The 14,981-nt window shown below is 39.4% G+C and overlaps 1 protein-coding gene across 1 annotated transcript in view; it reads right to left on the reverse strand.

Moving 5' to 3' along the window:
* Positions 1 to 1,725: 1,725 nt before the first annotated feature.
* Positions 1,726 to 14,981, reverse strand: part of DYNC1LI1 (dynein cytoplasmic 1 light intermediate chain 1) — a 33,852-nt gene continuing 20,596 nt past the window's right edge. Inside the window, exons 7-13 of the mRNA XM_054058535.1 lie at positions 14,370 to 14,505; positions 13,879 to 13,990; positions 12,012 to 12,071; positions 11,843 to 11,887; positions 10,767 to 10,887; positions 10,428 to 10,586; positions 1,726 to 7,810 (exon numbers count right to left, since the gene is read on the reverse strand). Of these exons, the coding sequence (XP_053914510.1) occupies positions 7,698 to 7,810; positions 10,428 to 10,586; positions 10,767 to 10,887; positions 11,843 to 11,887; positions 12,012 to 12,071; positions 13,879 to 13,990; positions 14,370 to 14,505 (746 nt within the window). The 3' untranslated portion in view covers positions 1,726 to 7,697. The remainder of the gene's footprint in view (positions 7,811 to 10,427; positions 10,587 to 10,766; positions 10,888 to 11,842; positions 11,888 to 12,011; positions 12,072 to 13,878; positions 13,991 to 14,369; positions 14,506 to 14,981) is intronic.

A 14,981-nucleotide genomic window follows, 5' to 3' on the forward strand; every position in this document is an offset into this window, starting at 1 on the left:
TCCATCCTAAACCTCTCCTGGCACAACTTGAGGCCATTTCTTCTCAATCCTATCACTTGTTACATGGGAGAAGAGACCAAAACCCGCCTCCCTACAACCTTCTCTTCTGTAGTTGTAGAGAGCAATGAAGCTGCCCCTCAGCCTCTTCTTCTCCAGGTTAAACACACTGATCTCATAGAATCACAGAATGGTTTGAGCGGGAAGCGACTGTAAAGATCATCCATTTCCAACCCCCTTGCCGTGGGCAGGGACACCTCCCACTGAATCAGGTTGCTCAAAGCCCCATCTAATTTGGCCTTGAACACCTCCAGGGATGGAGCATCCACAACTTCCCTGGGCAACCTGTTCCAGTGCCTCACCACTACAAAAGTTACAGCTTTGGTGCCAACATAGGATTAGATCGAGCCCATTTTATGTAAGCAAAAGTGTGTTACATTCATTTTTACGTTATTGATGGATTACCCACAGAACTATTATGGTCCTTCGTAGGCAAGTTCAGATGCGCTTATTTAAATTCATTCAAATACAATCTACCAATAGAAAAGGTGGTGATTTGCTTTCTTACCCTCAGCTTTATACGTGCTGACGGAACAGAGCAGCTTGTTTGGACACTGCCTCTCAGAACCACACCATGCAGTGGAAGGATATGTACTATAATGACCCATGAGGCAGATGCTATTTATAACTCCGCCAAGGGCCACCGTTAATTGGACAGATGCAGCAGTACAGGTCAGATAAAAGCATCTAGGTCATAGTCTGTGCTAAGTGTCTCCCAGGAGGCCATATTCATGACACCTCCCAGTAAGAAAAAACAAGCTAGGAAAACACTGCTGGGTCCCCAGGCAGGATAGTACAGGCTTGTCTGTGCCATAAACAATGTTTGGCTGTAGGAACTGGCTTGAGAGGCAAATGAGTAAGGCAAGTCCCGTAATTCCCAAGGCATGGGAGGTTCCACTAAAATAAGTGCGGTATTGCCATGGGTGTGCCCTAGCTCTTGCCTGGGGTTGGAATGAGTCTAACCTAACTTGGTTGGCAGTGTCCCATACTGCAGGACTGAGCAGGTAGCTGTAGTCCATAACATTTACTGTCACCGCTTAGGAGTCCCCAGTGCCCTTATTACAATTTTTTTTACATCAGTACATTATAAGTAAGATTATATTACAGAGGCTGGCATCTTCCTTCTGAAGGAAAATCCCTTTTTGTTTTGTATTTTTTCTTGATAATATCTCAAAAGGGCTGAATAACTCCAAAGCCACAAAATGTGTGACTGGGCTGCGCTCTGTTCAGAGGGAAACGGGACTTAACGGTGACAGAAGGAATTGTGAGTTCTTTTAAGGTGTTGGGCAGCGTCTAAGGCTGTTTTGTAGTTGTTCTTTTGAGTCATTACCAATCTCTTAACGCAGCATAGATTCAGAACACAGATGTTAGTATTGAAGATAACTGCCTTGAGGACAGATTGCTGTTTTTCAAGGAGTCACAAGAAGACAAGACAAGCCTACAAAAGATAAAATATATGGCAACTGTTTTCTAGTTACTGCTGTCTTTAAGAGTAACTTTTTTCCCATTCAGGCCTTCTCCAGGAAATGCATATCAATGATGCATGAATGATAAAGGCTAGCTTGCCATTTAAAACCTAACTTATTTAGGCCAATTTATTTATTTATTTAAAAGAAGGTGCATGGAGAGCAAAGCAACAGCAAAGCTACAGGAACTTTAACAGGAACGTGACAGAAGGAATGAAAATTGGGTGACAGCGTAGGACCTGACAGCTTAAAAATACTTAAAGCATTCTGTTAAAACATACAAATGCTGCTGTTTACACGAACTGCAGGTGTTCTTTCCCTTTTTCATCAGAACTGTCTTTCGAGTACAGTATCTTTCCTTTAAAGAGGGAATGCAAATCAAACCAACAGTTAAGACAAATAACAAGCCTGTTTAATGCAAATAACTGTAATTAACTGTCCAGTAATGGAAATCCCATTCCAGATGTACATCTATTAATTTTCTTCTGTATCTATGCTACATCTGACAGTTTTCAAGAAAGAGAAGTCTTTCCTACTCCACCATGGCCTGTGCTGGAATAACAGAACCAGAGCTAAAGTCAGGACATGGTGAAAGAGAAGCAGCCCTGGAGTGAGATCCTGTGCTATGGCAACATCTCCAGTCAGCCAGGCAGAGAGTGAGAGATGGATGGAAGCAGATTAGTGATGAGTGACCTAGTTTTCTCCCTCATTATGTCTTCTCCAAAGATACCCACCATAGTGACCAAAAAGCAATAGTAATTAAGTTGAGAAAGCCACCTCATTAGGGGAGATTACAGTGTAGCTATATGACAGTTATCACCCCTTGCCACTGATGTTGAACTAATTCACGAAAATGTGTGACTGGAGATCCTTGAATCAGTTGAGTAAATGCCATCATAGAATCGTAGAATAGTTTAGGTTGGAAGGGACCTTAAAGATCATCTAGTTCCAATCCCCTCATCTAATTCATGCCCTAGAATAAGGTGGATACAGGCCAGGGATGCATCATTGTTTACATGAAGTGAGGCCCCAGTGGCTCTAGGCACTAGCTTTGTGCTGTGTTGCAGTATTACGCTAAAGCCTAAGTCCCTCACACTCAAAAACAGCAGCAGGGCTCCACTGATCTGACTTATCCCTAATGGATAGCCTCCTTTTTCCATGTTTATAAATGCAGTTACGGGGCTTTTGCTTTCCTTCTTAGAGCTTGAGGGAGAAGGAGGTAGAGGAATAGAAAAGCAGCTTAAAAGCCCAAACCACTGAAGGAGTTGGGCTCAATTCCATTTGAGATGTGGTGAGGTTTATCGCTGCTGCACAATTTGGGGATCTCTGAAGTCACCCAGTCTGAGGCAGGGCTCACTCCTTGGCCTTGCTTCTGGTGTTCTCACACAGGCATCTCAGCAGCTTTTATTCATGATACTAGCCCTGTCTTTAAATGAAATAAATACAAGATGACTAGCTAGCAAATGGAATATACTAAGTGCTGCATCAAAGAGCTCAGAAGATTTGGACGTGTTGCATCAGTTCTTGAAGCTCTATTTTTGGGCTCAGTATTGCAACTCAATTTCACCATACTAACTATGAACCTCAGTCACCATACTAACATGTTAAAATGTGCGATTTTTTAAACAGCTGAAGATGAAGAATTAGCATTTTTAACAGCTATTTCTGAGTATCACTTATGGCACAAGATTAAACCCTCCTCAACTCTGCACATTTCCCAAATGCAGGGTTAAGCCAACTCTTGTCAGTGAGTGCATCTGCATGGCAGAGAAGCATAAAGCCGTGAGGTTTTTGATAGGCAACTGTTCTACAGATGCAGGTGATGTACTACAAATAAAGTTTGCTCCCCAAGAAGGGACTGCAGCCCAGCAGGCTGATATTTGCATTTCAGATCTATCACTAGAAATTTAAAGTGAGTGTAATACCTTATCAAGTCCATATAACTTAAAAGTTACGTGCACATTTCAGAGACTGCCATTTGCAGCAGAGAAATATGAACTGTCTGGAAATAAGGTGGTCATTTACTCAAGATTTTCAAGCTTAAACTCTGCACAACAGCTTTATTACAACCAGTATACTCAAAGAATTGATGTAGGAACATGGTGGAGAGAGAGGGGAAGAAGAGATTTGTAAAACTCCCTCAAACAGTTTAATTTGAAGCTAACCAGCTCCCTGTCTACACAGAACTAGCCCTGAAAGACTTAAGGAATGTATTTGGTTTATTTATTTTGTAGTGCTTTTGCAGTACTCATACTATGAAATATTTAAAAAGCATTAATTGTTCTTTATCAAGAATCATCCCCTGTAGTTCTTATATTACATCTTTGTTTTCTGCACATTGTGTGCTAGACTGAAACTTGGTACCAAATGACACAAAAGCATGAAAGGCACACAGGAGTGATTAGAAGCAAAATTAAAGTTATTCATGCTGTTATTCTTTTCAGAACTGGAGTCATCATAAAGCTAACCCACACACAGCTTAGGGCATTGAAACACAATAAAGGATTATGCAGAAGTATCATTTTGTTGCCAAATCAGCTTCATTGTTTTAACCAATTTGGTTTTTATTTAGTTTTGGCATTTGACTTGATGGCAAAAGAAGATGAAGAGTGAGAAGGATTCACCGGCACTGTTTTGTGACAAGGGCCTTCTGTCACAAGAACTCATCTTGCACGGCAAGAGCAACTCATGTCATCTACCTGGACTTGTGCAAAGCATTCAACTATCCTGCACAACACCCTTGTCTCTAAATTGGAGAGACATGGATTTGATGGATAGACCACTTGGTGGGTAAGGAATTGGTTGGATGGTCACACTGAAAGAGTTGTGGTCAACAGCTCAATGTCCAAGTGGAGACCAGTGACAAGCAGTGTTCCTCAGTGGTCAGTATTTGGACTGGTGGTGTTTAATGTCTTTGTCAGCGACATGGACACTGGGAGTGCACCCTCGGCAAGTTTGCCAAAGACACCAATCTGTGTGGTGCTGCTGACTTGCAAGAGGGAAGGGATGGCACACAGAGGGACCTTGACAGGCTTGAGAGATGGGCTTCTGTGAACCTCATGAAGATCAACAAGGCCAAGTACAAGGTCCTGCACCTGAGTCAGGACAATCCCAAACACAATTATAGACTGAGAGTAGAGTGGATCGAGAGCAGTCCCGAGGACTTTGGTAAGTCAATATGAACCAGCAATGCACACTTGCAGCCCAGAGAGCCAAACATATCTTGGGCTGCATCAGAAGAATTGTGACCAGCAGGCTGAGGGAGGGGAGTTGCCCTCTACTCTGCTCTGGTGAGACCTCACCTAGAGTCCCGTGTTCAGTTCTGGGGTGTCCAATGTAAGAAGGATATAGACCTGTTGGAGGGAGTCTGGTGGGCCATGAAGATTGTTAGAGGGCAGAAGCAGCTCCCATATGAGGACAGGCTGAGAGACTATGGGTTGTTCAGCCCAGAGAACACAAGGCTCTGAGGAGACGTTACAGTAGCTCTCCAGTACCGAAGTGGGCCTATAGGAAAGATGGGGAGGGGCTTTTTACAGGCACGTGGAGTGACAGGATGAGGGGTAACATTTTTAAGCTGAAATAGGGTAGATTTATATTAAATGTAAGGAACAAATTCTGCACTAAGCAGGTGGTGAAGCACTGCAACAGGTTGCCCAGAGAAATCATGGATGCCCCATCTCTGGAGGTGTTCAAGGCCAGGCTGGACGAAGCTTTGAGCAACATGATCCAGTGAAAGGTGTCCCTACTGATGGCAGGGGGGTTGGAACTGGATATCTTTAAGGTCCCTTCCAACCCAAACCATTCCATGATTCTATGGTAGTTCTGGTAAATCCCATCTTAACTGTCTACTCTGCAGACAAGCTGCAGATAGTGACAGCAGTATTAAGAGAGTTTGAACTTTAAGGAGGGAAGTAGGCTGCTTTAGTCTTATAGAATGAAAAGGCACGATGAGAGATACCAAGGTCTTAGTCTTTTTGTAAAAGTAATTTGCAAGTAACAATTAACTGCCCCTCCTAATAAAACTAAATGACTATCACAGTTTAGAAAAGAAATAAATTTAGAAGCTTTAAATATGTGACATTTTGCCAACTTTAAGAAGTGAAATTATGACTCATTATAAAAGTTCTCCACTCTTCCAGCCTCCACCAAGAAGAGCACCCAAGTACAAGAGCTGTTCATCTATTACACACTTATTTTTCCAGCTTCAGAAAGGGTGTTGTGCTTTAATAAGATGCTCAAATGAACTAAATTAAAGATTGCAAGAGCTGAAGTTCTCTTTCAAACACCTCACCAGTACGGACTAGCTTAAGATGTTGCACTAATATCCAAAGTTTCACCCAACACCTATGACTATTACGAGGGAGTGCACTGGTGATGATAAGCACAGGACTCATTCTCTCAAGAATATCCCCAATTCTGTTTCTAGAAGCTTGCATACAGAATCTAGAGGACTGTTCCGATAGCAATGCATGACATGCACCCATGATTGGAAGCTTCATCTTTTCTTTTCTTTTTTCAAGACATAATTTATTCTATCCAGTTGTTCATCAGCAGGTCATCCATTTCTCCCTGTGACACCTTTACTGAATCACTGCCATAAGCAAAACTTTAAGGCCTCCAGTTTGAACAATTGGTCCATGGTTAAGAATCTCTACTGAAACTTGTCAGTCCACAATTCAATATTCCAAGTCAATCTTGACATATATGCTTAACTTTAGGCAGTTTGATATGTAACACATAGAGGTTAAGTAAATTTAGGTACTTTGAAAATAGGGAGGTAATTCACCAGGACCACTACAGAACACAGGAACTGGAGAAGAGTACCACCATGCTCAAAATAGAGAGAATTTAACCCCTCCTCTTCCCTGGTTCAAGTTTCATAAATAATCAGAGAAAATAATGTAAGACTTGCTCATTTAAAAACCTAGAAAACCTGAATTAAAGAAGCCTCCTAGCAATCAGTTGATCAGGATGTACTTTTGTGGCTGCTGGCAAAAATCAACCACAAACTTCACACAGAACAGTAATGCGATGCTTAACAACTGTGTAGTGAAAGCTTAGGTAAAGTCCTAACCCCGGGCAACTGCTTCTTCAGACAACACACTGCAGTCGGCAGCAGGATCCTCAGTGCAACCAGTGCGCTTTTAAAAACACTCCACAGCAGAAAGCATCCAAAGTCAGATAAGCTGTAATAGTTTTACTAACACTGCAGACTTACCCACTTCCTTCCAGAAACAATGTTTTGAGGAAGTTTAAGTATCAGGGATATTATCTGCTGAGAGGTAAAATATCCTTCAATTTCACTGTAAACGAACAAGAATACCATAGCTTCAATGAACATTATTTAAATTCGAATGCAGAGAATACTTTATTAACTGTTTACAGTTTTGATGACCAATTTTAAACCATAACTAATGTGGGAAACATTGGGGGACGTTAAGGCTGAGCCATATATATATAGACAAATCTGGATACTGATAATCTGTACATTTAACCTCTGCTTTTTCTTTATACATCTTTTATTCAGTGTCTGAAATTAATCAAAGAGAAAAACCAAAGAAACTGGCTGCCAATTTAGTTTTACACTTGGAATGAATTTTTGCATGGGTTTTTGAATGCAGTGTAAATCTCAGTGGAGATCAAACAGATTTTTTTTTTTAATCATACTCTAAATGAAGTTTTCAAGTATAACTGGAGTTTCTTGCTTGTTGTTACAGCTCTGTGCTATTAATTTTCTTTTCCAAAAACTAGCAGTTGTTCTCTCCTGTAGAGATTAATCTATTTAAGACAGTACAAAACTTGCTTAACAGGTTGGAAAATCAATATAAATTAAGTGCCTGTGGTGTGTATCAGTTTTCCTGCTGTAAGCAACCCCTATCACTTAAGTGGACATACTTGCAGTTTTACAGAATTACACTGACTTTTCAACAAAACCTAGAAAAAAAAATTACTATTCTTGCACTGTGAACAGTAGTCCTACATGATGTGATAACCGTTTTCCATCTGTACAACTCCCTTTTGTAAAGCTGGGCAACACATATGAAAGAAAGACAGACAACAACTCTTTGTGTTCTGAAAGATACTTCAGTTCTTTAGTTCCAGTCACTGAAGGAAGAGGCAGAGGCAAGTTTGAATTATCCCAGAAAACTGAACAACTGGTTTTATTTGGTGTCTTCAAGATGCTTCACCTTCTGTGGGAGATGTAGATGATGTAGGAGAGACCATTTCAGGTTTTCGTGAAATTCTGTCCAATTCTGCCTGAACATCTGTTAAAACTGGCTTCTGACCTACAAAATAAATGCATATTATTCAGTCATGTTTAGGAAACAGTTTTGGGAAGGCCTGTAGTATCTAATTCTCAGATCAGACAATTCCTAAACATTTTTAGTGCACACTTTGGGTGCAGAGTAAAGACATATGGCCAAATCCCAAAACAAACAGAAATGAAACAGCAGAAAGTCACATCCTTCTATACATCCGATATCTCAAAGAAACTTCCATAACTATATATTAATTGTCACTATATGAAGAGTTAATGTAAAGTATAAGATACAGAAAAGTCTATTAAGGCTAGCAGTTATGAACACATCTACACAATTTTCTGTATCGTATGTATTCTAAATCATTTTGAAAGTAAATCAAAGGTTTCACCACAGACTAGTGAAGTCAGTTTTTAATATTCAGTCAGCATAAACCTGACACTGTTGCTCACAAGCACACACAGAACTGCAGATGGCAAATCCCTCTCTCCACACCTGCTGGTCTCCTCCCTAACTTTATATGGCACAAATATTGGTGCAGTCACACTCAGACCTGACCCAAGCTTAACAAACACCATTTTCACCCCACCAATTTACTCTTAACTCTTATTCTTCACTCTAGGTTTCTATCCTGCCATGCTCTATCACAAGAATGGAGAAGACCATAAGGGAAAGGGCAATGCAGAACACTATGACAAGTCTGCTTAGTATCTCTAGCTGTAAAGGAAAATACTGACACATACGCAGCTTTAACAATGTCCCAGCGTCCCTTCTGAAGATGCAAAGTAATAGGAACTATCCACAAAGCTGATCTTTACCAGATGTACTGCGCTGCTCTTTAAATCATTTAAAGCGAGCAAATACTGCATCTGAATTGAGGTGCTGAGGGGCATGGTTTAGGGAGTGTTAGGAATGGTTGGACTCGATGACCCAGTAGGTCCCTTCCAATCTAGTGATTCTATGAATCAAGGCAGCCAGTACTGCAAGTTATAAGCAGAGGAATATCCCATAGCTGCTGTGAGGAAAAGTTATTCTCAAATCCCAAACTCATATCTTAGCCAATTTTCAGATTTGAAAAGTAAGTTTTATAGAGAACAGTAAATGCAAAACAAGAAATACTGAGGAAGGTGAAGAGGCCACATCTAAGCCAATCATTTTTATTTATGTAATTCCTTGAAAACCTAGTCCTTTGCCACATTAAACTCGCTACGCTCTAATCCTTCATGTGTTGCCTGGTAGGAAATGTCCGGGAACATTTTTTTCTCCTTAGTAGTGTAATTCTGTTCTTGAAGTTTCTGCCACAGCCTTGGACACACCGCTTTTCTGGAGCGCCGCCTTCATCTGTCTGGCATCACCCAAACCCATTGTTGGCCACTCCCCACAGGATTCTTCTGTGAGTGCTTCCTGCATCTCATATTGCGTCAGCTGCACTTGTTTGAACAATCTCCATATAATGTTCAAAGGAGCACTGCAGCAGAGTAGGAAGCACTCAAACTTTGTTCAGCAAACTGAGCTTTGCATTTGAAAAAAGGAAGTACAAACACACTAAAATAAAAGTCAGGATCGATCCACATAAAAGGCTAGTGGGAAAGAAGGTGTTTGTTCTAAACACTAATGTCAAGTACTAGTAAAACACCAGCATTCTCACCTAAGCACAGCTTTACCGAACTCTGGAGAAAGGAGGCAGGAAGATGTCTGTACAGGTATGTTCTTAAGTAATATAGAAACATTTTAATCTAGAATAGCAAGGTACATCAGAGTAGTCTTGAATCTAGATTTAGATTAGTCACTATTAGACATGTTTAGATTAATACTAATTATTAATCACATCATGTAAAAACGGCTATCAATAGAAAATAACACATAAATAGGTTTATAAGCTGCCAACAAACAATCAATCAAAACCTTCATCACATCAGAGCTAGATCACTAGCAAAATAAAATTTAAAACTATTTTAACACTGACAGTATTGTTAAAAAAAAATTAACCTCATATCAAGTCCAAATATATCTGAATGATATTGAAAATGGCTTATAGCATAAACCCATTATTGGCATGGTGGGGAACAAAGGAAAAATGAAGTTACATGGACACAATTCACACTTGCACAGCTAGATGAAAAATTTTTCTTTGACCCTCTGAGAGCCCATGAGTTTATACTGAATTGCGGTGAAAACAAAAGCAAAACCCATACCAATAAAACACTTAGTTAAATATAGTAGCATTCACACTTCTGATAAACTATACTAATAGGAATGATCCCCTGTGGGCATAAAAGATTCCTCTGCCATGCATATGCCAACGCAAGCAGCCAACGCCTTGGCACACCTGCGATATCAGCAGCAAGCACAGAGGCAGCAGCAGAGGCCCTGAAGCTTCCTACCGAGTTTAAGACCTTGGAATCATTAAAGAAGTGCATAACTTCAAGCAGAAAACCAAAACATGAAGATACGGACCACATCTGCAGCATTAGTCATTGCTCAATGGAAATTCACTGGGGTAGCTGTTAGCTGGGTCGAGGAGCACTATATAAGCCTTTGCCTTTTCACATTAAAGGGATTTTGTTTGCCATTTGAAAGAGGAGTCCTTCATTCGCTGCAATCCCCAACTCACAATTGATTGATCTTTTATCATTAATCATACCTGACTTTTTCGCTGATGGTGGTAAGTTGCTGCCAGCACCTCCAGTGCCACCTCCTCCTGGACTGCCGCCAACACCACCAGGGCCACCAGGGGAACCAGTTTTCTTGCTCAGGAGACTATTGAAGAAGTTAGCCAGGACTCCTTCACTAGTTGCTCCAGCTACAAGGGGAGGGAGGGAGGGAAAAAAAAACACAACAAAAAAAAAAACAAAACAAAGAGATTTTCTAAGTAAATACTGATTTTGCGTGTCAGTGAATCTAAATAAGCATATTAAAAAAAGCAGGCAAAGCAGCTATTTTACTTCCCCAAATGTATTTGTGCCCTCAGGAGAAGAGATACCTTTCATATTGGGATCAATTTTTTTTGATCCAGTAGGGATAGGTGTTACACTGGCAACGTTTGATGTTACAGATCTATTTGGTGTTCTAGGAGAACCTCCAGGAACTCTTGGAGAAGCATCCTAAGGAAAAAAAACCAAAAAACAACAAAATCCAAAGCTGAACTAACTAGCTGATCTTCTGCAGAATTAAATCATGTCATGTAAGAGAATGTGAAATGAAGCATTTTGTTCACACAGCTCCCAATTCTTTTTTTTCCTAATAATGTAGAATCTGAAATGATGCGGAATTAGATTTTGATGACTGTGTACAACATTCTTACAATTATTAAGTAAAGTGCAACTAACGCAGTAGTGAAGCCTCTCATTTTATGCCAATGACAAACTTGAAAATGCACCTGCTACTCAGTAGTGCCTCTGGCCATAAAAACTGCACTGACTGGATCATAAAAGCCACCAGATTTCTTGGAAAGACACCACATAGCATCCATACTGTGGAAAGGACTAAATGCAACCCAGGAGAAAAAGCATTATTCTTTACTTCAAGGATAACAATTCATGCTTCTGCATAATTGCAGTTCATCTAAAAAGATGCACCTTTGTAAGATCACATAATCCCCATTTGACTTGGGTTACCTTTTAGTTATTTCATTTGTAGTTTAAATGTAAGTGATGTCATAGTTTAAATTTGATCTTAATTTTATGCCAGAGACTTAATATTCCCAGAGAGATAATGCCAAATTTAGGATATAGAACTCAAGGCAATTCAGCCAGCATAGTCTGCTCCCTGGTAAGCTCTGGGACAGAAAGGAGAGCCAACTAACTGCTTAGATGCCTTTTAACATATGAAAAGGAAAGCCATGACATTTAGCCCTAGCTTTCAATACAAATCGTCATGACTAGCTGTGAAGACACGTCATAATTTTAAAGCAGTGTATGATGTAGACTTCAAATACTATGTAGTTTTAAAAAAATTCAATCAAAGAATATTTGGTAACACATTTAAACCAAAGAACCTTCTAGATATATGAAAGCGAATAACTGTCATGTGATGATACTTAAAATTTTTATTACTAACCACTGGCCTTCCTGCAGCAGTAGGTGGTTGTTTCGCCAACTGTGACTGCAAAAAACCAAACAAACCCATGTTGTGTTAGATATTACAGAAACTAGGAAAACAACCGCAGATTTTTATTGAGTGTTGTTAAATGAAACACTGGCTGCTTGTTTTCTAAACAGAAAATTACCTGCTGCTTCATAAGAAACACTTGGTCATCTTCTGCAACTATTTCTTTTTCATGAACAAACTGCAATACAAAAACATTAACATGATTTTAACTAAAAGAAAGAAACATACTTCCTTTTATACTTCCTCGTGAATGGGCCTGTCCCGGTTTTGGCTAGGATAGAGTTAATTTTATCCCTAGTAGCTGGTATAATGCTGTGTTGTGGACTTAGTTCCAGAACAACATTGATAACAGACTGATGGTTTCAGGTTTTGCTGAGCAGTGTTTATACTAAGCCAAGGACTTTTCAACTTGCCACGGTCAGTCAGCAGAGAGGTGCCCAAGAAGCTGAGAAGGAGCATCATCAGGAGAGCTGCCCTAAATTGGCCAAAGGGATATTCCACACCATATAACATCGTGCTCAGTATATAAACCGGGGAGTTGGCCACAGTGGGAGGGGGAATCACTGCTCAAAGATGGGCTGGGCATCAGCTCCTGGTTAATGAGCAATTGTAATATGTGTCCTTTATTTTGTATATTCTGTTATTATTATTGTTGCGCTCTCTTGCTGTTCTATTAAACTGTCTTTATCTCAATCCATGAGTTTTACTCTTTTCCCCATTCTCCTCCCCATCCACTGTGGGGGAGGGGGAGATTAGTGAGTGGCTGTGTGCTGCTTGGTTGCCAGCTGGTGTTAAACCATGACCAATGACTAAGGCATTCAACAATGGAAATAAATGTGTGAAGCACAATGTTGACTGCAGATCATATTTTCTATATTTAAGACCTCTACTTCATGATTCCATTTAAGCTAAACTAATCAGATTTGAAATAGATCTCAGAATCTGTAAGAAACATTCACAGATGTACAGACTCTACAGCATGCTCATATCTCTTAATTTATCAAGGCCAAATCTTGGTATTATTTTATACATAACTGTGGCAGAAGTGACTGTGTTGCATCAGACTTATATATGAACTGGACAGAGACATCTTGGATCCCAAGCCTATGCATCAAATCACAAGCACTCTCCCTCCAAATAAGCTCACCACAAAAACTTTGCCAAGACAAGCAGGGAAAATATCAGGCCTGAAGTTTATAAGCATGCAAAAAAAAGTCAGTTATATTTTCCTTGGGTGCTTTCAATATAACACACTACTACATGTGTCTTGATTTTTTTCCCTAGAGACTGCAGAAAGGATATTGTAATAGTTTTTCAGCTAAAATAATTCACACCCGGAAATATGATCAGTCTCAAATTCTCAGCTTTGTTAGGAAAAGCTATAGAAATATTTGCCTTGAATAACTTCTGTACACGTGAGGCCCACTGCTGCTGGCATTTTTCTCAACAGTCCCACATGTGTGTTTTCAAGTAGTTCTGTCAAAACCTTTGGTTAAATATTATGAGAGGGAAAAATACACTGAATATATGTAGAACCCATATTCATGTGTTATTTTTGATTTTACACTGCCTCAAGCTTTCTTATTTTAAATACTCCAATTGAAACAGAAAGCATTACAAAGTCATGATCAACTTGGGGCAAAACAGAGTGTTCTTAAGAAATATTAACTCAACATGCCCAACAGTTAAATTATACTTACTTTTCAATACAAATATGCACTGGAAGCAAAACAAGTATATTCATAGCCTTGAAAAATGTAACAGAAGCAGAAAAAAGCCCAGTGTAAGCTGACAAAGAGCTATGTAGAACAGAACTACATAATGATTTTTTGACAATTAAAGCAGACCCTTAAGAACAAAATAAACACACACAGTTTATCACACTAATGATAAACTGGAAGCAGTCTCAAAGAAAGGGAAACAGTCAAGAAACTGACAGGTGAATAAACAGCTAAGAAGATGAATGCCAAAATATCTCAATTTACCTTTCTGACAGGTGGTTTTGTTATGATATCTTCAAAACTGTCTTCTGCTTTTAGTGTCTGAAAGTTCTCGTGCAATATTCCTATCTTCTTGTCATTATCCCAACCTGCAGGACTAGATAAAAGATTATTTTGGTTTTAAATTCTGTTGTTACTTCAGGTTATTCTTGTATGCAATCCTGAACTGCACAGAACTGAAAGCCAGGAAAGTTGTCACAGCTCCCATTCTGCTATGCAAGCTAGTTATTGATTATTATGACTAATGAGAGATTGGTTCACCATAACAGAGAAGAGCAACATCTCAAGAGTTTAACACTTCTCTTTGGAGCAGTGAGTATTTGTAATCTCAGTCCACTGGCACTCACCAAACTTCAACTCCTGAGAATGTTAAAAAGAATTTTTGAAAGCCATAAAAAACCAAGGCTCTAAATGCTGTTATCCAGTCTTGCACAAATACATTCTGCAGTCGTATACACATAATGGAGATAACTTACATAAATACTGCATCTTTTTCCACAACAACAGCTGGAACATTGAAAGGAAATCCATACAACTTCTGGACTATATATTTATACACTAAATCAATGTTTTTGTTCTCCTTTACTGAAGTGTAAATAAGTGCTGCCCCATCTGAATAAACATGTTAAAGAAAATTCAGTTTAGTGGTTAGTAAGAGATAATAAAGTAACTATTTTGTTAGTTTAAAGGTGATCTACTTTGTAGAATTTAGAGAGGGAATACAAAATTACATAGGCAAAAACTTCCAACATTCGTCTTTCAAAAAAGCTATTTAGCGATTTAAATCTTTCCTTCTGTATTTGTTTTAGGTGAATTCAGCCATAGCTTTTAGATTACAGTACAGCCTCTTCTCACTTTTAAATCCCACAATAGCAGTGGTTTCACCACGATATCTTCTGCTTTTAGTAAACAAAAGTTTTCATGCCATATCCTTGTATCTTGTCATTGTCACATAATGCAACACAGACACTACAGCACTAACACTAGTACTTTCAAAAATGCCAAAAATCTTTCACTTCCCCACCTGGATTTTTAAATCAGAGGAGGAAATTCTTCCATTATAGAGTGATCTGCTTTTGAAAAAAAAC

Source organism: Cuculus canorus, chromosome 2, assembly GCF_017976375.1.
Source record: "Cuculus canorus isolate bCucCan1 chromosome 2, bCucCan1.pri, whole genome shotgun sequence".
Classification (NCBI taxonomy): Eukaryota; Metazoa; Chordata; class Aves; order Cuculiformes; family Cuculidae; genus Cuculus; species Cuculus canorus.